Below are 23,196 nucleotides of genomic sequence, written 5' to 3'. Positions count from 1 at the left end.
TCACAAAGCCCCTCTGCTGGATCTCCAGGCCTTCAGCCAGGAATCCAGCCCAGGAGAGTTCTTGGCCCATCCCCTCCCTCGTACCAAAGTCTCAGACCCACGGTAGGACTCTGATATCTAGAAACATCTCCCCTTGCAGGCTGTTTTCCACCAAAAAATTCAGAAGTGACAATGCTACACCTTCAATATTCTGCACTGGTTTAAAGTGAGATTTTTGGGTAGCAAATGCGGATTGACCAGAAATTCAGAACCTTCTAGAAAACTGACTCTTCTACTCCTATGTACACAGTGCTGCTCTCAGAATGTTGTTTGCAGGTCACATTTTCAAAGAGAGACAGACAAAAGGGAGCATATTCAGAGGATTGGGAACATATGGTGAGGACCTTCAGGCCATGCCCTGCAAGGTAGCAGCGAGGGACCCAGGCTTGTTGCATTTGGAGGGAGGATGTCACTGGTACCCCGTAGGGCTGTCCAAATAGCTGAAGGGTTGTCACACAGAGTGGTTAGGACGGGATTTGGTTTTCCATCATCGAAGAGCAAAACTGAAGCCAAAGTGAGGAAGTCAGAGGGGCAAGTTTCTGTTCAGATAAATCAAGGCTGATTTAACTGGGTCAGGCTGGGTAGGGGGAATTTGTGACTTCCCAGGTACTAGGGATTCTAAACACAGGTTACAACACCTCTTCTCCAGGGTGTTGTGGATGGGACTCATGTACTGGCTAGGGTTGGAGTAGTAGATGCTCACGAATGGCATCTGTGAGTTAAACTTCTGATCAAAAATACTCCTGTTCATTCACATTCCTAGAGAGAGAGAGAGAGAGAGCGAGCGTGTGTGTGTATGTGCATGTGTACATGTGCCCATGTGTCAATTTCCTCCAAATTATACAAGTTCAACTTAAAAATGCCTTCAGACTTTTAAGATTTACATTTGTTAAGGTAATACTAGATACCAAAACAGCGAAACCCCAAATTTCAGGGGCTTCACACAACAAAGTGTATTCCTTAGTCAAGTCAGAGTCCCACATGGGCTTAATGTCCGTGGCTAGAACCATAGCTCCCTCCCTATTGTGGCTCTGCATTGCCCCAGATCTTTGGAGTCCCCCATATCCAGCCAGGGAATGTGATTGAAAGGGGCGGAGCTATGCAGAGCCATGTAGGAGGTTTTTTTTCCAGGTCTGGAAGAGGCATAGGTCATTTCTACCCACATTCTATTGGCAGAACTCAGTCCATGCCTAAGTGCAGGGGAGTCTGGAAATGTAATCTAGCTGTGGCACAGTGAGGAAAGAGATTTTGGTGAATACATAGACGTTGCTGCCACAAACGCAGGGACACATGCCTTCAGGGACACATGCCTTCAGGGACACATGCCTTCAGGGACACATGCCTTCAGGATAGGCCTATGCCAGAAGAGATGAGAGTTTTGCAAGAGCCTATGAGGCCACCTGTGTTGGTGAGCCCTTGTCAGTGACAGCAGGGAGCTGAAGAGGCCTGCTTCTTCAAGAAATGGTCTGGGGGCCAGGTACGATAAAGTTTCACCTAGCCTGTCTCTGGGAAGTCCTCTCTAGACACTTTCTAGAAATGTGAATGTAAGCTCCTCCTGCATCATCAAAAGTGAGTGTTTTTTGGACAAGAATGGAATTGTAACTATGGAAGTGTCCTGAAAACGGAAAGGATTGGTTAGAACAGAAAAGCATCCATATTATCCCGCTCTACAGTGTGTACTAGTTGGAATTAGGATTCTCTTAGGTAAATATGTTTCTTCTGCCACAGCGTTAAACGCTCATGAGGTCTTCAGCCGAAATTGCTTTATCGTTGCAGGTACTGACATTGTGCAGTGGCTTATGAAGAACCTTTCCATTGAGGACCCAGGTACTTGACCTTTGACCCTGCCCTCATCTACCCTGGTATCAGTAAACATCCCATAACCAAGTTCCAAACTAGATCCTCCTACCCTCCTGAGAACGGGCTTGTAAATGTGAATTCCAAGACGTGGAATCACACTATTTACAAATAAAATTAATTTATCTTCTCCACTGAATATTTATCTTTAAATTTAAATCATGCTTTGAGGAAATGAGCAACTATTTAGAATGCCAAAGAGCCCAATACAATAACGTGTGAAATGAGTTGAATTCTCATTAGCTGCAGCAATTAAAGATAAGTTGTAGCACTGCCACTGAACAGCCTTCCAGAGCCAGCTCTTAAAATTAGATTGCCTGATCCACAATTAAGATGTTTAATTATTTGCTAAGACTCCCTCTGTTTTCTGCTTCTGCAAGAAGTGAAGGAATGATTTTTTTTCAACTTTAATTGCGCATTTCAATTAGGAAGGCCTTACCAGGAAAACAACAGCAAAACCATGGCCAATAAAACAATTTCCAAATCTGTCCTCCCACCAGAAAATAAGCAGTGAAATTTATTTTCACAGCGTAATTAGGAAATGGGGTGGGGGGTGTTCCAGAAAAATAAAAATTCAAGGCAAGTAAAGCTTATTCCCATGTGCTGTTAGTTAATACTTTTCTGAATGTATTACATACTCCTTTGCCTTGATTACCTGAGTATTCTTGATGCCTGAAGGTCACATTTATAAAGATCCGCTAATTCGCTCTGATGTTCTTAATGGACATTGGCGTGATTAGACTTATCTGCCCCAAATTAAATGGCCCCGAACCACAATGCTTTTTGAAGATGGTTTTCAAGTGCCCATTCTCTCCCTGTGACCTTCAGCCATGATTCCTCACTGGAATCAGTGTGTCGTCTTGGCATTCCTGTATTTTAACCAAACATTTCTAAACTGTTGACTGCAAAATGACACAATTTCTATACAGTTTAATTATATATAGAACTAGAGTGCCAGAACTCTGAGTGCCAGAAAAGCGGATCATTCATAGAAGTGACCTGAGTCTTTTTACCCACTTGATTAGGGGCTACTCTCATAACTCATGAAAATTCTGAATTCTAGTCAAGTTCTTGATTCACGGGGAGAAAACTATACATGCCAGTCCTTTGTAAGGGATAGAGCCCCAAGCAACCCCCATATGTGTTACGTCTGATGCAGCCTGGGCTTCTGAGTGTCCACTTGGAAAGTCTGTTTCCTGTGATTATGATTCTAAACTAAGGAACATGTTTTCTCATAGCCACCTTTTCTCTTTCAAGAGCACTGGCTTCTTTACCCTCCCCCCCAAAAATACTCATTGCAGTTCTGACATGTATTTTGTTATTACTGTTATGAAACCTAAATTGGCTAGCAGTATGTGAAAATGAGCTTCAGGAATCCTCTGGCCCTGGCATGAGAAGCTTCTATGAAGGGTCCTGAATGATAAGAGTTATTTCTATGAAGATCCATTACACTCTGATGCCTTTGGGAAGACACTGTGGTATTGGGGCCTGTTTGGGCTTCTGCAAAGTGGCTGAGGCGGAGCTAAGAGCACTTTGCCAGCCGGGAATAGAAGCAGGGAGGTGAAGCAAACCAAGGCCTTGGGAAATGGGCAGATCCAGCGTCTGCCCCTCTCTCCTTTCTTTTTCCCACCAGCCAGTTTTCTGTTATTTTTTAGTTTTTGAGACAGGATCTTGCTCTGTCACCTAGGCTAGAGTGCAGTGGTACTGTCATGCTCACTGCAGCCTTGACCTTGACCCAAACAGTCTTCCACCTCAGCCTCCTGAATAGCTGGGACTACAGGCATGTGCCACCACACCCAGTTAATTTTTTGTTTTATTTTTTGTATAGATAGGGATCTCACTGTGTTGTCCAGGCTGGTCTTGAACTCCTGACCTCAAATAATTCTTCGGCTTCGGCCTCCCAAAGTGCTGGGATGACATGTGTGAGCCACCACACCTGGCCCCATTGGCCAACGTCGAAGCAAAAACGTTTTTGCTCAGAGAATGAAGTTAGAGTCTCAGCTCCAAGACTGGTGGCATGAAAGTCACCTTCCTACTGGATTTTGTTCTTTCTTCCCTGGGGAAGGAGCAGCTGCTGCTGATGAAACTTCTGGCTGGATTCATGATTCTTGAAGCATATAGACTTTAAAAAGCAAACTGACCAGACATGGTAGTTCGTGCCTGTAATCACATCACTTTGGGAGGCTGAGCTGGGAGGATTGCTTGAGCCCAGGAATTCAAGACCAGGCTGAGCAAGATGGCGAGAGCCTATCTCTACAAAAAATTTAAAAATAAAAAAATGAGACAGTTGTGGTGGCATGCGCCTGTGGTTCCAGCCACTTGGGAGGCAGGGGCAGGAGTATCACTTGACCCCAGGATTTCAAGGCTGCAAAGGGCTATGATTGCACCACGGCACTCCAGCCTGGGTGACAGAGTGAGGTCTGCCTCTTAAAAAAAGCAAATTGGTCATCACTAAGTAAGTAAAATAAAACTTTGTTCATTCTAATTCCACCAGTTACATGTATGTTTCTTTCAAAGGAGAATGGGTTCTTAATAAGCAAAACATTGCATCATCTTCAACTTCTTGAAAAGTTTGCAAGTAAAGACAAAACAAATTACTCTTAAAAATTCAGAGCTCATGAATAACAACTGCTAGAGACTCCCTGAGCATGTCAGCAATTTCCATGTCCAAAAATTAGTTTTAACCTGTAACAGTACTTTTGGATTTGTGAAAGATTATTGTGTGTGGTAGAAGCATTGAGGTTTGTTATTTTTTCTTAGCTCTCCTCAGGATAAATTTAAATTCCTAACTTTTTTTTTAAATCAAGGCAGGGTTTCACTATGTTGCTCAGGCTGGTGGTCTCAAACTCCTGAGCTCAAGTAATCCGTCTGCCTCAGCTTCCCAGAGTACTGGGATTACCAGCATGAGCCATCGTGCCAGGCCTATATTCTCAGCTTTCTACGTGCATCTATTTATGGCTGGTGCTAAAGGAACAAAGGAACAGGTTGATTGTGGCAAAAATATAAGTATTTCTACCAGGTCAGCCTCCCTCTGTCACTGCTTACTTCAGTGTCCTTCCTCTAACTTTCCAAGGAAGTGAGGATTTCCTCTTTGTCCGTAAGACAAGCGTAACGCCCTTCTCATCCCTGATGTGACTGTCATGTTGGGGAACGCAGTGGGACTCCTTTGTCTCTATGGGCAGTGAGGCTGCATTCTTACTGCTGGGGGTGATGAAACTAAATATATGAATCAGAGCTGCCAGCACTTACGGAATATCTGACCTGTAATGGACACTGCTAATCACTTTATGTGAAATATCTCACTTAGTTAAATACAGGTTCATCTGCACCAGAACTTATGCCCTTGACCCTGAAGCCAGACTTTCTTCTGAAGGTCAAAGTGGGGAAGGATTAAGCAATGTCAGACTCTCAGAGATGGGGTTCAGACAAGTCCCAGACATGTAGTGGCCCCTTCCAGCCATTGGCATGCCCCTCCTCACCCCCACACTGAGCAAGGGCAATCATAACATCAACACATTCCTCTGGGGGTGATGACAGTTGACTTCTGATCTCCCAGCTTAATTTTCAGCTGAATAATCTGCTTCCTAATTCCTTCTCTCCCTGTGCTCTGTTCTTACAGTTGAAGCAATACACTTGGGAAGCCTTATCGCTGCCCAGGGCTACATCTTCCCAATCTCAGACCATGTTCTCACCATGAAGGACGATGGCACCTTTTATCGTTTCCAGGTAAGCCTTCTGGCTCCTTTTCCTCAAGAATCGTTTCTTCTCAGTATCATTTTATCTCAGATTAGAACTACGAAGAAAACCGAAGGGATATTTGAGGGAGTAACCCTCACTCCTCCTCAGCTCTGGGAAAGCCAAAAGAACTTGTGTCTGGGTGATTGGGTGTCCCACTTGAAGAATAGTAAAAGGCTGTCATTGAGAGCCTAACGTTCCCTAGGCACTGTCTTAGTCCGCTCGTGCTGCTGCAACGAAATGCCATAAACTGGGTATCTTATAAACAATAAAAATGTACTTTTCATGGTCCTGGAGGCTGGCAAGTCCAAGATCAGGGTGCTGGCAGGCTCAGTGTCTGGTGAGAGCCTGCTCTCTGATTCACAGATGACACCTTCTAGTTGTATCCCCACATGGCAGACAAGACCTGGGGCTCATATCAGGCCTCTTTTATAAGGGCACTAATCTCATCTTTGAGGGCTTCAAAGGCCCCACCTCCCAATACCATCACCTTGAGGATTAGGATTTCAGCATATGAATTTGAAGAGGACACAGACGTTCAGACCATGGCAGACACTTTGTATAGATTTCCTCATTTATTCTGAAGAGCACACCTTAGTGGGTAAATATCACCCAGTTTGCAGATGAGAAAGCTGAAGTGCTCAAAGAATTAAAGTGGCATTTAGTAAATGCAGGAGGCAGCCTTCATGTGAACCTAAGTGAGCCTGACAGCACAGACCTTGATCTTTCTACTGCCTCATGCCACCTTCCCAGAGTGAAGTTTCTATCTGCCACCTAATCATCCTCCCCACCCATTTTACACTCCTTCTCCCAGATCCTTCCCTAGAAGGAATGAGGGCAGAGGATAGGGGCTTGAGTCAAGGTCTAACCAAAGCGTTTCGGAAAAGAGTCCTTCAGACTAGGATAAAGGGAGAAAAGGAACTTGGGCTTAGGTACCCAGCACGTTGTGCCAGGTTGGCTTTTGTAGTTAGACTTCTATTGTCTCAGGATAGGAGTATATTCCCCTGTGAACAAAACTTCTCAATTTTGCATTTGTTTTGCTTGCCTTAGATTTTGCCTCTCAATGCTTAGATTAAAATGTTGACTCACCTCAGCTGCATTAGCAAAAAGGGGAGCATTGCGGGGTAGCATCAGCAAGGAGATGGGGGAGAGCCTGCCCTGAGGGAGGCTCCTCCCTGGGCGTGGGAGGGAAGAGCAGCATGGCACGCCTCTGAGCCCTGACACCCTTGCTTCTTTTCAGGCTCCGTACTTCTGGCCTTCAAACTGCTGGGAACCTGAAAACACTGACTATGGTGAGAACTGAAGCCACAGCCCACACTGCGTGTCACTTCTGGGTGTGCAGAAGACAAATGCTTGGTGTCTGGGCAACTGCGGTACATGGGGAGGAGGGTCCTCTCTGCTTAGTACTTTCTCATATTGTTGCTGTATAACAAACGTCCTGTTCCACATAACAGAGGAAGGCCCAGCTCATTGAAAGATGTAGTCCTTAGAGGGGAAGCAGGAGAGGGAAGAAAAATCTTATCAAGGGTGGTCAGAATGTTCATCTAGGGCCCATGGAGAACCAGGATCCCACAGCAACACTATGGGATGGTGACTTTTAATTGTTCTTTCCAGGAATAGGGCTTCAGGGTGGGTTGGATCAAGGGGAAACCTCCTCCTGGCCCTTTCTGTTCTCGCAGACTTGTCAAAACTTACTAAGAACCTTTTGGTGTTCTTGATAGTTGCAATTTAGGGGAAAAGGGAGAGGGACCAGGGAGGGGTATACAGAAGTCACCCTAGACTAGGAAAATAAAGAGTAGGTGAAGTTGGGAGTTCAGTCGTCAGTCATGCAGAAGGGCAGGCCTTGGGGCTATCTGCTTGGCTACCCACAGGCACCACTGTGGGCCCTCTGACACTGCTGCACCATAACCGATGTGATAAGTAGATCCAGGAAGGCTTCCAGCTGCGAGTGAGAGCTGCGTTTGACCGCTCATAAAACAAGCGCTTCTGGGACTGAAAAGACTGCTCATGAAAGTCCAACTCGGAATTCAAATAATTATAGCTCAATTCCATGCAGTAGCGTGTGCCCTTGTGAAAGTGAAAACCAATATTTTTCCAAGCAGTGGAGAGGGTGGGAGGGTGGTAAGACCAGATACCTGGGCCCAAGTAAGATTAAAATATTTACTTCACTAAAGCTTAGGCTGTCTGACGCTGAGTACTAAAGGCAACATTTCCGTGCGTCTGCAGGTATTCTTCATTTTATAATTTTAATTGGCATCATGAACAGGGATAGAAATAACAGTTTGTTTGAGGCTCTCATTAAAGAAAAATAATTTTAAATTCCTGTGCCTCTATGGAAAATCAGAGGAAGAAATCAAGGTTCAGGATGCAGAAGTATTCACCAGGGGCCAGGCATGGTGGTGCATGCCTGTAATCCCAGTGACTCAGGAGGCTGAGATGGGAGGATCACTTGAGCCTAGGAGTTCACGGCTGCAGTGAGCTATGATTGTGCCACTGCACTCCAGCCTGGGTGACAGAGCAAGACTTGTCTCTAAAACAAAGAAAAACCGGCACTCCCCAAGATTTCCAAAGCAGTTAAGTTGGAAAATCAGGATGTATTTACCAAGAGAGAATCCAGCACAGTGAGCCCCAGGATCAACCAGTTCTACTAGATGGGTGATATTGGCAAATTACTTAACCTCTCTGTGCCTCGGAGACTTCATATTAAGATTAAAGGAATAATGGCACTTGTGTTCTAATGTTGTTTTGTTAGGAAGAAATAAAATGCATGTAAGGTTCGCTGGGGTAGCGGTTGGTATCACTACTGGGGTGGAGTTGGTATTATTGCCACTGGGATGCTGGTTGATGTCATTACTACTGAGGTGGCCCTGTCACCAGGAAGTATGGGAAACTGAAGCTAAGAATTCAATATAGTATGATTTGGACTGATGAAGTACCCCATAGATTTTCATCCAATCAACAAACATTTACTGGTCCCTACTCTGTCAGATTCTATGTCGGAGGTTTAAGTAAGTCACAGCCTTTCCCCCCAGGCATTCCAGGCTGGAGAGGCAGCATGATGCAGGGAAGAAAGGTGTGGTGAGGATCTGGCTTGAGTATTCAAAGGTTTTATGTGATAAATGATTGAGAAGGCTGAATAGCTTTGGAGGGGCAGGTTTATAAATAGGCCTTGGCAGTCAAGGAGAGACGTTTAGAATGGATTCAGCACTTTGGGGGCGCTATTGTGGGTACCCAACAATGAACAAACTTTCCCAAGTTTTTTTCCAACTTGGGGAAAAATTGATCCATCTGTAAGAAGGGAGTAATAACAGAATCCACCTTATAGGGCTATTATGGGGATTTAGTAAGTGGGCTGTGGAGGATTAAGTAAGGGCTGTGATTTAGCCAGATAGTCCCTGACACTGGGCTCAATGGAAGCAGTAGCTGCTGCAATGGTGATTTTTCTAGCACCTAAAACTGTACTTGGCCCATAGGAGACACTCAGTACATTTTTTAATGAGTGAATGAATGAGCAGATGGATCAGTGAATGTCATAGAGGAAACTCTGCACTGGGCCTCAATTCTAATTCCAATTCCATCACTAGCCCTCAGGTCCATCACTTGACTTCTCTATGCCTTAAGTTTCCCCATCTGTAAATGAAGGGTCTGTACTTGATGGTTGCCAAGGTTACTTCCAATGCTAAAATTCTGTGTTCTAAAAAGCCATCAGAGGGTATGAGTAAGATAGAGAAATAAGTGAGTTATAGGTTCCCTAGTTTAGGAGATTGAGGTAAATGGTGATGTCGCAAGTAAAGGCAGAAAGTATAGAAAGGGGTGAGTCTCTTAAGCACATTGAAATTGGATAAGTTCAATATTTTTTAAGAAATTTAATTGCACAGATAATACATGAATCTGTTCCCTTTATACAATTTTTAAACATGTTCCACTTTTGTAGCGGTGACACATGGTGAACTCAACATGGCAGTGGGTTTATCTACATGAGAGATGAGACATAGGTAAGGGTGCAATGCCAGGTGTCAGGGCAAGGGAATAGACATTTTCAGTAAGGAATTAAATATCCAGGAAAAAACCAATATCTGAGCTTAAGACAGTTCTTCCAGGTGCCCTCTTGTAGGGCTGGCTGTTGTCACCAGTGGTCACTAGAGTTGGCTGGAAGTTAGAGCAAGCCCTGGTGAAGGTACTGTGGGATGCAGACAAGCCTCAAGAGTTCTATGCCAAGAACAGCCACCTCCCACCTCCCTCATTGTGGTGAACAGATTCGTTATGTGACTTTAGGCCAGGGAAGTGAGCTTGTAGTGTGTGACCCTGTGACTCATGGCCATCAGGAGTGGCCCCAGCTCTGCATTCTGTGCATGATACCTGACTTCACAACCCTGCTGTCACATGTGGACATATCTTGGATGTCCAAAGATTTCTTGAGTGACTCTGCCTGCATAAAACCCATAGTCAAATCCGGGCTAGCCTTCTCCGATTTTACATTTGACCAGTGCAAAATGCTGTCTGGGGCAGCATTGTCAAAGCAGCTGCCACCTCCACTACCCTGCACTGCTCAAAGGTAATGAAGACCTGGCCCAGTGGGGCTGGTGACATGTCAAGCTTCCTGCCTAAGATTGCCCCTAATTCTGCCAGGGATCCAAGAGACTGAAGGAAGTACTTTGTGATAGATCAGACACCCCTTTATCAGATGCTGGAGCACTACAGCTGCTTGGTTCATTGGAAAAGTTAGTAAGTAGAAAATAATTTTTTTAATGACATATATATACTTTAATCACCTCATGTAAAGGTAAGATACGCAAATGACCGCTCATTTGACAGCCTCGTGAGGTAGGACCAAAGTCTTTTCTTTTATTATGAGCTGAATAGTTTTAGTTTCTTTCTTAAATCAACCACATTTTGAAATAAACTACCCTGTTTTGGCATCTTTAAAGTGCATCAAGAATGTAAAGACATTTTTGTAGCCTTCCGTTTCCACTTAGAAAACATATTTTTCCCAAGACAATGCTGGGTACATAGCAAGGGCAGTGCTGGGCATATAACAAGGGCAGGTGGATAGATGTATGGATGGATGCATGGGTGGTTGGATGGATGAATGGATGGATGCAAGGGTGGGTGCATGGATGGATGGATGGATGGGTGCATGGGTGGGTGGATGGATCGATGGATGCATGGGTGGGTGGATGGATGCATGAATGGATGGATGGATGGAGGGATGGATGGATGGATGGATGGATGGAGGGATGGAGGGATGGTTGGATGGATGAACAGACGGATGGATGGATGGATGGATGGATGGATGGATGGATGGATGGTTGGATGGTTGGATGGATGGATACATGGATGGATGGATAGATGGATGAATGGTTGAACAGATGGACGGATGGGTTTATGATTCCACTGTGATGCTGGTTTTGTACATGTTGTCATTTCTTCCCGCAGCCATCTATCTTTGTAAGAGGACAATGCAGAATAAAGCAAGACTGGAACTGGCAGATTATGAAGCAGTAAGTATGATTATTTTCCAGGATGCATATAAGAAGAGAGCAAAATCACATCTGCAGCTCTGTCTAAACTTGTATTGTTTTTTTCTTTTGTTCCCTTTTCATCCCTTTCACACAGTGGAAGGGAATTATCTTCTAGTTCTCCTCCTTTGTTCTCAGCTTCTCTTACCATCACAGTAAGGTTGTATTTTTACATAAATAACTCTTAAAACTCAACAATAAAAAGATAAGCAACTCAAAAATAGGCAAATGACTTAAAAGATATTTTACTAAAGATGACCCAGGATAAATAATCCCATGAAAAGATGCTCAACATTATTAGCCATTTAGGAAATGCAGATTAAACCATGGTGAGAAACCATTACATACACATTAGAATGGCCAAAATAAAAAATACTGATCATACCAAGTGATGGTGAGGATGATGGTGAGAACAACTGGAACTTTCCTTCATTGCTAGTGGTAATGTAAAATGGTACAGCCACTCTAGAAAATTGTTTGGCAGTTTCTTTTAAAGTTAGACATACATTTACCATATAACCAGGCAGTCCCCCTTCATTCACACAAAAACCTATAAACTAATGTTCATGCAACCTTTATCTGTGGTAACCAAAAGCTAAAAACAACCCCCAAATGCACTTTAACAGGTGAATGGTCAAACTAACTGTGGTACATCCATACAATAGAATACTCCTCTGCAGTAAAAAGGAATGAACTATTGCTACACATGACCACTTGAATGAGTGCCAAAGACATTATGTTGGATGAAAGAAACCAATCTCAAGCCAGCCATTCCATTTATAGGACATTCTTGAAAAGAATAAACTATCGTGATAAAAAGCAGATCACTGATTGCTAAGGGTTATAGATGGGGTCGGGGAATTTTGGAAGCTGATGGAACTGTTCTGTATCCTGATTGTGGTGATGGTTGCATGAATCTATACAGGTGTTAAAATTTACAGAATTGTACAAAAGGAATAAAGTCAACTTTACTATATAATAATACCTTAAATTGAAATTTTAAATTGCATCTTTATACCCACTCTCCTGTGCTTAGTAATAGAGGCAGAATCTAAGGGTAAAATTCCATTTTAGAAAATAAGATGTATGTCACATGAGGTATCGCTTCTCAGCTTTCTTACCTTCCTCTTCCATCTTCCTTCATAAGATGGGGCTTCTTGCAAAAATTAGAGGCCCCACCACCAAGCTTTGGCCTATTCCCATTTGACAGAGCCCAGAAACCAAAGCACTTGAAAACTCATAGATTTTATTTTATTTTTTTAACTTTTTGTCACAAAATGTTTCCCCCAAACTGAACTTTATATGGGTCACAGAGAATGGGAGAAATGGGCTGAACTTTCATATACCTTCCACTTCCCTCTTCCTATGCGTCTTCCAGAGGATGTGCTGCTGAGCCATGAATGACTGAAGGGCCAGCAGCTGTGGGAGGAGGGGCAACATTAAGGGCAGCAGAGAATCCTTCCCCTGATAATCCTGCATTAACAGCATCTTCAGACCCACCCACCTCCAAAGACCCTCCTGCTTTCATTGCCTCGATCTTTCAAAACAAGTGTGAGGTCCTACTCTGCCAGGCCTTACCTCTCCTAGGTTCATGTTCCCCAGCCTACTAAGCCAGCTGGGCCATTGCTCCCCTCTCTGCAGCTCAAGTAAGAACGTGCATGCCATTGGAGAGCAGGATCTGTGCACGGCCCTTCACCTCTTTGATCCCACTGGCATCATGGACCTGTGAATCGGGCTCGGGGGGCGGAAGAGGAGGAAGCACTGCAGCAGTTTGTCCAGAGCCTTAGAACCTGGCTAGAGTTTGCATTATCAGATGATCATATGTTGGAACATTATGATCTCTCCAGACAAACCTTGGCCTGGTTGTTCTGTGCTCTGGACATCCTGGGAGCCCAGTCGTGCCCCTGTCTGCCCCAACATCCAGCAGTCACGTCACCCCTCCTTCAAAAGACTGCTGTTGGACCCTTTGTACACCCAGTGCAAGTCGCTTTGACATGATGATGTTACTTCCTTAACACAACCTTGAGGAAAGGCCCAGACTGCAGAAGCCTGGGACCCTTCCCTCCTGTGTCTCTTCCCCATATTTTCTATGTTTTAGAAAAGGTCTCACACAGAAGTCAGACAGTATCACCTCATCCTGTATTTGATTGATTTGTCCCTTCTCTTGTCCCTTCATGTTCTGTCCTGGGATTTGTAAAGAATGTGGCAATGGGATGTGCTCTCAGGTTAAAGTTCTGCACAAAAATGATTTGAATCCAAAAAAGCATCTTGCTTCCAAAATACAATAATTTTTTATAAATTTTCTGATTACATATTATTTTTACAAAAACAAAAATTCAAACAATAAAGGAGAGACTATAACCTGTGACTCTCCCCCACCTGTTTCTTCTGTGCATACATTTGTTTTCTCTACAAAACATTTTAGAATCATATCATAAACATTCGTGTGTCAGCTGCTTCTCTTTCCCCAGTCATTCTACTAGAGGTGTCTCGGGGCCCTTACCATGCCAGTAACTATAATCTACATTATTGTGTTTAATGGCTGCCTAGAATTCCATACTATGACTGTGTCACAGTTGATTGGCATTTAGACATTACCAGTTTTGCTTCCTATGAAAGTGGAAGAGTCGAAAAGACAGTTTTTTAGAAGTACTCGTGCACTAAGCCTGGGTAGTAACTGTGAGCTCATGTGTGGTACTTGCCAACTGAAGCTCCTTTTATGTTAATAATCCATTAATGAGGGTAATCAGTTAGTGTTGGTATGAGCTCTATGAAAATACGTAGCATAATATGGGCTCCAGCGTTGCATTCATCAGAACTAGGGGGGTCATCAGGGCGCCTGTCAAACACCCCTTCTCACCATCTATCCTCCTGTTCCATGAGGTAACTCTACAGACTTAGAGAAAATACTTTTCTTTTTCTCTGATGGCAACCCTCAGTGACTTTTCTTTCTGTTTTGGCTTTTTCTTTCATCCATATCACAAACATAGACACTCCCTTTGGGCCACTTTTTTTTTTGAGATGGAGTTTCACTCTTGTTGCTCAGGCTGGAGTGCAGTGGCACGATCTTGGCTCACTGCAGCCTCCCCACCTCCCGAGTTCAAGCGATTCTCCTGCCTCAGCCTCCCAAGTAGCTGGGATTACAGGCATCTGCCACCACGCCCAGCTAATTTTTATAATTTTGGTAGAGGTGGGGTTTCATCCTGTTGGCCAGGCTGGTCTCAAACCCCTGACCTCAGGTGATCCACCTGCTTTGCCCTCCCGAAGAACTGGGGTTACTAGTGTGAGGCACTGCACCCAGCATGGGCCACTTTTGAATCCTGACATTAGAAACAGTATGAAAGCCAGGTCCCCTTGGTTCCCCTTTCCTGTGACCTTTCCAGCTCCCTGCTGGAAGACGAGTCCTGAGAAATCCAGCCTTGGTTTTGTTCCTGGAGATACCAACAGGTGGCAAAGACTCGTCATTAATTCCCCAATAGCCACAAACAATTTTCCCTATTTTCAGCAACCTTTGAAACAAGTACTATGTGAGTTGCATTCCTGTAAAACACATATGAAGAAAGGAATCCGGTGAACCATAGAGACTTCAGACTTAATGGGTGTGTAAATGAGTATTAATAGTTCAGCTCTGTACAGCAGGGTCTGGTGCAAAGTCAGATTGGATGCACGTCCAGGGGATTCAAAGCAGGTCTTGCTATTTTGTTGGAAGTAACCAAAATGGATGGCTGACTTATAATAAGCATAGGTGTCCATGTGCTAATTTACAATGATTAATGCCTTCTTGTTGATTTTCATTTCTTATTAGGAAAACTTAGCAAGACTTCAGAGGGCCTTTGCAAGGAAGTGGGAATTCATCTTTATGCAAGCAGAAGCACAAGTAAAGTAGGTGGACTTAACAGAGACCTTTTCAGAGAGGAAAAGACTCTGGAACTTGGAAATGGTGTGAAGGGGGTATTGTCAAAGTGAAGTTTCCAGATGGCACTAGTATTTCTAATCTGGCATGAGGCTAACTGAGTAGAAATTAAGGTCAGGATGGATAAGTTTCATCTTCATAACCAATATTATTCTAAAGCAGTTTCAGAAATGTGTGTTTCCTCAGGCAAGGGAGATCCTCCCAAAGGTAGAACCCTGGTTATAAGGAGGTATACCTATTTCCCCAAGAAATTTCTGGGTATTTTCTGTGCTCAAAGGCTGAAATCCCATTTTACCCATTGGACTGGAGATTTTGTCTTCATAGGAAAATAGGTTGAGTTTTAGGAAGGACAAGTAGCTCCATCTTCTTCTCCCTAATAGGGGAGGAGTTTAGAACCAATAAAAAAAAATAAGGCACAGAAGTCAGACAATTGGAGTCCAAAATATCAGATTATTATATTAATTAAAAGCAAGATTAGGGCCGGTCACGGTGTCTCATGCCTGTAATCCCAGCACTTTGGGAGGCCAAGGTGGGCAGATCAGCTGAGGTCAGGAGTTCGAGACCAGCCTGACCAACATGGAGAAACCTCATCTCTACTAAAAAGACAAAATTAGCCAGGCATGGTAGTGCATGCCTGTAATCCCAGCTACTTGGGAGGCTGAGGCTGCAGAATCGCTTGAACCCAGGAGGCAGAGGTTGCATTGAGCCAAGATCATGCCATTGCACTCCAGCCTGGGTAATAAGAGTGAAACTCTGAAAAAAAAAGCAAGATTACAGGGCATGACATTGGATCTGTGGCCACAGGTGCAAATTAAACTTGCTCTTCCTGGACAGAGGTGTGTATCTATAGGCCTCCTCTACCCTGCATCACCACCTCCACCCCACCAGGGCAGAGCTGACCCCTGTAAGTTTCCTGCACACAGAGAGCAGCTATCCTGAGCTCAGGCTAACCCACATGGGGGCCCAGAAAGGGAAAGCCTGAACTTTCTCGGTTTCTTCGTTCAAGTCTACCAATTAGTTAAGTCATTTTTCCTCCCCAAAGGGTAAGAGAGGAAAGGAAGAAAAAAGTTGGAAGGTTTTTCCCATATTTTTTTCTCCTGGATATGTAGTGGACATTTCTTCCTCTCTAAGGAAGCATGAGGAATGGGTACTATACGTTCCCTACCCCACAAGCCCATGGTTGTCAACCAGATCCATTGAATTCTGGGAAATAGAATGATTGGACCTGGATCTCCCATGTCCTTCCCAGGGATGGTGTCTAGGTTAACCAGGATGGTTAAGAGGAGAAGTGGGACAGGAACAGGAAAGGGATGCTGAGCTGGGAGAATGGGACTACGTTTCCTCTGGGTACCACTTGCATGTGAGCAGCCCCTGGGTCTTCAGAGAAACCCTCTCACATTCCTGGGGGCTGTTGCAGCTCATGGCCCGGAGCTGGGTCTCAGACTGTGTGAGTGTAGACCCATCACAGCTATGGTCACAGCTGGAAATGGCCTGAGGCCATCTGGTCCAGTGGCCTGTACACTGCCATTGCTGTGACCCTTCCCCCCGCAGTCTCTGCCCTTCTCCTGCCCATGATGCCAGCCACCTCCTGACCACCCAGCAGCCCCCAGGGTAGGCGGGTACCAGGCACTGGGTGTCCCTGAAGAGGTGAAAGTGGGAGAGTAGGTGGGATGGAGACTGGGATTCTACTGGGCTGAGGCAGAATTGTGCCTGTGTACTCAGAAGCCACTGGAAAGCAAAGAGGAGCACTAATTTGTTCTTCCAGGATCACAAGCTATAAACAGAGGGGAAATTGTTGCTTCATAAATATATGGTATTTCTCGATTAACTTTTTTTATTAACTCTGTGATTATATTATAATTGTGGGCCATCTAAGTACACAGTAATTATTACAAAAATTGCAGGGTGATTATGGGTTTATTTCAGTCCAGAAAACTAAAGTGTTCCCAAGAGAGCCAAGAGCCAGGAGTTACGGGGCAATTAATCTGAGTTGCTTTTTACTTGAAGAAATAAAATGAAGTAATACATGCTTTTTTTGAAAAAGAAAAAGCCTCTTAGCTGCAGATCAGAACAATAAGAATCTGTCCTTGTCACCTGCAGTTTCCCTCTTGCAATTCGTGCCTCCCCCAGCTAAGGCCAGTGATATTTGCCTCCTGGATGTTGTCTGCGCTAGGGCCATTATACCACCTCAAGAAAGCCAGGTGGCGTAAGTGACTTATAAAACACATAATTGCCGCGTTTTAAAGATGTTTCTTTCTACTGATTCTAAATCTAAAGCAAACTTTCAAATTTGAACATGGAACACTGGCAAGATGGTGGTTCTATTCCTTCTTATAATTTGTATATGTAGTATCCTTTTTGATGAGAGGGGCATGTCAATGGATAAATCAGTTCTTAATCATCCAAATCTCAATACTTCAGATGAACAGCTGCATTCTTGTTCTTCCCTTTAGGCCACCATGTTCATTACACATATGGCAATCTGTAATCTAGCCTAAAACAGGTTCTCTTACCATGTGTGGAATTTCTGAGGTTTTTGGGAGGAAGTATACGCTCATTTCACAGTCTGCAGAGAGCAGGCACTGTGCAGGGACCAATAGCCTTGTGGTCACTTACCTCCGAAAACAGGAGCAAATGCTGGGGCAAGTGTCAGGGAAAAACGGAAAAAAAAAAAAAAAAAAAAAAAAAAGCTTTTAAGCCAACTAGGGTAGTTCTGTAAAGGAAAAAAAAAAAAAAAAAAAAAGACATAAAAAAAAAAAAAAAAAGCCTCTTATTTCCTTCCTCTCTTTACTCTTTCAGGATTGACCGGAAAAAGGACAAGACAGAAAGGAAAATTTTGGATAGTCAAGAACGAGCCTTTTGGGATGTCCACAGGCCTGTGGTGAGAAAGCTCTACTCAGTTCTCTAGATTTTTTTTTTGTTCTTAATTTTTTCATTTTCATCTCAATAAGGAAAAGACTGTCTTTAGCCACCAGGTTCTCATTCTTAAGAAAATGACGGAGCTTTGTGGAATTGCTTTTGCCATTCAGTTATATAATCTCAGTAAATTTTCTGGAATATCTGTAAGTTCCACCTTTTAAAAATTTTTCATCCTTGAAAATATGGAATTGCAAATGGAGGAGCTATGAGAATTCTACCAAAAGACCTTTGAGCCCCAAACGTTGACATTCCCCAAATTGACAATTTCCATTTCCACTGCCATTCAACTCTAAATCTTAAACTATTCTCTGCCAAATACAGTTAATCCTTGTTATCCATGGCAGTTACATTCTATAAAGTCTTGGCAAACACTGAATTAGCGCACATCACTCCTGTGGGAACTACCAAGCTAGGTCCCCGTGGGCCTGTGGCCACAACATTTTTATCAGCCGATCAATACATAACCTTTTAAATGTGTTTCTGTGTAAAGATACCTTATGTCATATATATCATTGATTCATTAACATTAAACTCATAGCCAACAGCACTATCGCTCATGCCCGCACAAAGCTTAGCTAATACATTTATTTCCTCCGAAGGCACATCAGAGCACTCTTGCTTGGGAATGGCGGACAGCACTTCAGTACCTTGGGGCCATTTTAAACAGCAAAATCACCAACATAAAGCACAAAAATGCAGAAAAGTTGGCAATAAATAAGCCCTAAATAGACAGGCCTGAAACAAAAAGGCAGGACGTCACCTTGTTCAATTTCAGTGGGAAACACGCACATCAGGCTACTCAAGGGGCAACTATGGATTAAGGGGTTACAAATGAAATTCAGCAAGTAGGCAAATTTACAAATGCAAAATTTGTAGATAACAAGGTTTGACTGTATTTCTAATTTCACTTTATTAAAACAAATCTTTCATTTTCCTCATGAAATGGAACTAAAAGGGAATAAACTATTTGTCTTCTTAAAATTTGATTGAAAGCAAAAAATAAATAAATAGCTACTCATCCTGATATTGTGGAGTCTTTTTCAAATAGTTAAGTATGTAAAAATTTTTTTAAAGGCTGTTGCTGATGTAGTCTTGCCACTTGAATAGTTAATTTTCACTTAGAAACTGTGCACTATCCCCGTTACGTATCGTCCTTAGATTATGAGGTAAGCTCTTCTATATCATATGAGAAGTCCAAGAGGAACACATATTATGGCAAAATGGAAAAAAAAAAAATCATTCATTATCTGTAATCGCAAAAGGTAAAGGTTGGTCCCGATGGTGTTACCTGGGCTAAATTGGAAGTGTAATTTTCACTTAGTAATTTATATGATGTGCTTTTTTTTTTTTTTAATCTCAGCCAGGCTGTGTGAACACAACAGAAATGGATATCCGAAAATGCCGACGTTTGAAGAATCCACAAAAGGTTAAAAAGGTTCGCTGGCTTAGCTGAGTTAAAAATTCTTGATGTGACTAGCCCTCCCAGTTCTAGTACTATTCAAATAGTAATTTGCTACTTGTCATTCTACCACCTTTTGTCTTTTGAAACCATAACCATTTCGCAAATATTGATTGGGCAGCCAATGCATGCTTGGTGCTGTGTTTGTGCTAGGATACGGTGGCAGGTCCTCATGGATCCCACAGCCTGGCAGGGAATAAAACAAGCCAACAGGCAACAGGGCCATGAACGCTGTGTTAGGAGAGTCATGGGACAGTTGAGGGGCCCAGGAGGGGCAGCTGAGCCAAAGCTGGAGGGGGCAGGGATGGGGCTTCCCAAGGACTTCCTGAAAGAAGGTCAGGTGTTCTGAAGGGTGAGTTGCAGTTGTCTCTGGGGAGGTGGCAGGGAGGGGAGGAAAGAAAAGGAACAAGAAGTGGCAAAGCTCACAAGTGAAAGCGAGCTTTGAACTTAGAAACAAATGAAAGTCTTTTTTATGTTTTATTTTTTTGGTAGAGCTGGATCATCCAAACTCAAACCACCATCCTGCCCAATTGTTAATGACCTGGTGGTCACTTGTGTTTCACTTTACTGAAAGGAGTAGTGGCCACAGCATACCTGAGGGTGCCATGCTCACACTCCCCATGATCCCTATGTCCCACCCTCTCCACAGCACCAGGGACAGTATTGCAGGAGAGCATGACCAGACTCCATAATATTACCTTCCAAAGAGTGGCGATGTGTCCCCACACATTCCTGTTTCTTCTGATGACCAATTAGCTTTCTCTCGTGTATGTATTTAAAAAAAGACACACACACACACACACACACACACACACACACACACACACACAAAATACATGGCGTGCGTATACTTATAAACTTCTTCAGTCTCCTTATGTATTTTGTTCTTCACTGAGATAACAATACAGTACACTGTATTATACTTTAAAATATTAGCCCTAAAATGTCCTCATTTCATCTTCAAGACCCCCCTAATTCTAGTATTGCAGAATTTTGTGGAGTCACATCCACTTCATGTGAGCCCTCTTGATTTTCAAGATTTGGGCTACACATTACATGCCCTTCAGGATTTTGTTTCTTTCCCAGTGCAAAGATTGTGTTTAGTCTGTCCATAATTCCAGGAACAGCTTTAAACATAGCTGTAGCTACAGACCTGTGGAGAAACTGAGGCCAGAAAACTGTTTAACTTGAAAGGGAAAACCTGAAACCCCGCTATCCCAGTTTTGTACCAGATGGTCATCTGCTGACTGGCAGAAATGTCAAGGGGATCTTTCGTGCATATGCTTCCACAGTGGCTCTTCAACCTCCTTTCACCTCAGAATAATTTGGGGCATTTGATAAAAGTGCAGATTCCCAGACCACCCACAAAGATTCCGAAGCAGTAAGTCCAGGGGAAGAGGGGACACTCAGCAATGTGTCTTTTCCAAGCACACCCAGGAGATTCTTTGCAGATGGTCTATGGACCATATTCAAAGAAACACTGAGATACAAGGAGGCTATTCTCAGCACAATAAAAGGCAGGATTTGGGTTACAGTGGTACCCCAAAGATGAGATGCCTTAAGAGACAGCATTCTCCTCATTGAAGAAATAAAAGCAGAGACCAATCTCTTATTGTCATGATTGGATTCAAGAAATTGGAAGAGTCTTTGAACTAGCTGACCCCTAAGCCACCCTCTGACTCCGCGGGTAGATGATCCTACATTCTTGCTTCTTCTCCTAGTCCGTGTATGGCGTGACCGAAGAGTCCCAGTCACAGAGCCCCGTGCACGTACTCAGCCAACCAATCAGGAAAACTACAAAAGAGGATATCCGGAAACAGGTGAATGAATTGTCAGCTTGCACTCCCAGTAGGAGATGTGGCTAGTTTAAAAACCTTTTCAAATGTTCACTTCTGAAGATTGAGCAAGCTTTGAGTTCCTGAAAACCACAGTGGAACCCAGCTGTGGGTGACTTGAACCTTTGAGTGCTGTGTGAGAATGAGCCACGGAAGCTGGAGAGAAAGAATTCTTTACCCAGTTCCTCCAGCAGTTATTAGAAAAGGGCGTAAATGAGTCCTCCCGGGCCTGGGGGTAACCGCGCTAGCGGGGTTTCCCACAGTCTGCTGCGGGAGCTGGAGAAAGGAGGGGCTCATGTCACGTAGTCCTTAAAACTGGAATGCACTTCCAGACTAAACCAGCTCAGGATGGTTGACTTTATTGCTGTGATTTGAAAGGAAATTTTAAGAATAAATAAAGCCCTACTCCCAATGCCATTTCAGTATTACTTGGCTGAATGTTATTTTTTTTTCACGATGAGGAGCCCATGTCAATAGACAATGACTAATTATATTACTTCCTTCTGATATTTACTAATAATTAATTAACGTTAGGGCCTACTATTTATATTATGCCTTGTTGGGTCCTAGAGAGCAAAACCCAAAGGAGTAAATTTTTAGGTACTTGCCCTTGACAAGTTCATTATCTGGTTGGTAAGAGGGAACCAAAGTATGAAAAAAAGCTATCTGGCTGGGCGCAGTGGCTCACACCTGTAACCCAGCACTTTGGGAGGTCGAGGCAGGTGTGGCTCACCTGAAGTCAGGAGTTTGAAATGAGGCTGACCAGTATGGTGAAACACCATCTCTACTAAAAATACAAAAAAATTAGCCGGGCGTGGTGGCGTGTGCCTGTAGTTCCAGCCACTCGGGAGGCTGAGACAGGAGAATCGTTTGAACCTGGGAGGTGGAAGTTGCAGTGAGCTGAGATCACACCACTGCACTCCAGCCTGGGCAACAGAACAAGACTCTATCTCAAAAAAAAAAAAAAGAAAATTTGATGATCCCAGTCAAGCATGCCAAGAACACAGAGGTGACATGCGTGTGAAAGGTGGCAGAGGAAGGGTCACTGGGGATTGTTCAAAACAGGTATCTATAGTGCGCATTTCACCTGTCCATGCTGTTGCTAAGCTTCTTAGACTATGTATTGCCTTTAAGTTTTGGAAAGCAAGACTTAAATCACACCACAATACAGGAGGAGATGAGATGCAGGCTAAATGGTAGAATATGAATCTTGTGTGATAGGGATGTCCAGAGCCACAGGTGAGTTTCTGGAAGGCAGAGCTGAAGGAGTCGGAGATGTCTGGCCAGAGGAGGTATTTGGATCTTGGTGGAAATGCAGGATTTGGGTTTGGGGAGCAAAGGGAAAAAGTAATTTTAGTTCGGTCTTAACGTCTGTGTTCTCTGTTTTCTCAGATAACATTTTTGAATGCACAGATCGACAGACATTGTTTGAAAATGTCCAAAGTGGCTGAAAGGTATGTTTTCTCTTAATAATATTACTCCTTTCTTCTAATTTAACAAGGAAGAAATGTTACAGGGTTGTGGTTAACAAATGTGTTCAATGCCAAGAGTCAGACTGTAGTTACTCCTTAGACTGAGGTACAAAAAAACCCCACAGCTCCATGTGAGTAGAACTAAGATAACATAGCTCCCTTGAGTGATGTCAAGAAATATTCCGTTACTAAGGTTTTACATACAGGGAGTGGCCACAGGACCTTGTCAATCAAGGAAGAATGTCCTTAAAAACTACATAATGCACCTTTGCCTTCAGCCTCTTGATTAATTCAAATGGAAATTGCTCCCTTTTCAGCTATAAAATGCCCAGATTCACTTTATAGGGGAAAAGAAATTATGTGTGTCCTCTGAGGCACTGGCCGGATAGACAGGAGGGAACTGAATCATCAGGAAGAGATCCGCCTCCACATACCATCAACCACTGAA

At 43.5% G+C, this 23,196-nt stretch overlaps 1 protein-coding gene across 11 annotated transcripts in view; it reads left to right on the top strand.

Moving 5' to 3' along the window:
• The window catches only part of RGS6 (regulator of G protein signaling 6), a 640,379-nt gene that overhangs the window by 517,007 nt on the left and 100,176 nt on the right, over positions 1-23,196 (top strand). For all 11 annotated transcript variants that reach the window (XM_037738572.1, XM_037738569.1, XM_017528742.2 and 8 more), the window contains 9 exons: positions 1,816-1,866; positions 5,516-5,622; positions 6,872-6,923; positions 11,068-11,132; positions 14,956-15,032; positions 17,863-17,944; positions 19,343-19,417; positions 21,163-21,261; positions 22,669-22,730. In XM_037738572.1, coding sequence (XP_037594500.1) covers positions 1,816-1,866; positions 5,516-5,622; positions 6,872-6,923; positions 11,068-11,132; positions 14,956-15,032; positions 17,863-17,944; positions 19,343-19,417; positions 21,163-21,261; positions 22,669-22,730 — 670 coding nt within the window. The remainder of the gene's footprint in view (positions 1-1,815; positions 1,867-5,515; positions 5,623-6,871; positions 6,924-11,067; positions 11,133-14,955; positions 15,033-17,862; positions 17,945-19,342; positions 19,418-21,162; positions 21,262-22,668; positions 22,731-23,196) is intronic.

This window comes from Cebus imitator, unplaced genomic scaffold (genome assembly GCF_001604975.1).
Source record: "Cebus imitator isolate Cc_AM_T3 unplaced genomic scaffold, Cebus_imitator-1.0 Scaffold54, whole genome shotgun sequence".
Classification (NCBI taxonomy): domain Eukaryota; kingdom Metazoa; phylum Chordata; class Mammalia; order Primates; family Cebidae; genus Cebus; species Cebus imitator.
The sequence above is the reverse complement of the archived record's forward strand: the minus strand, read 5'-3'. Positions and strand labels throughout refer to the sequence as shown.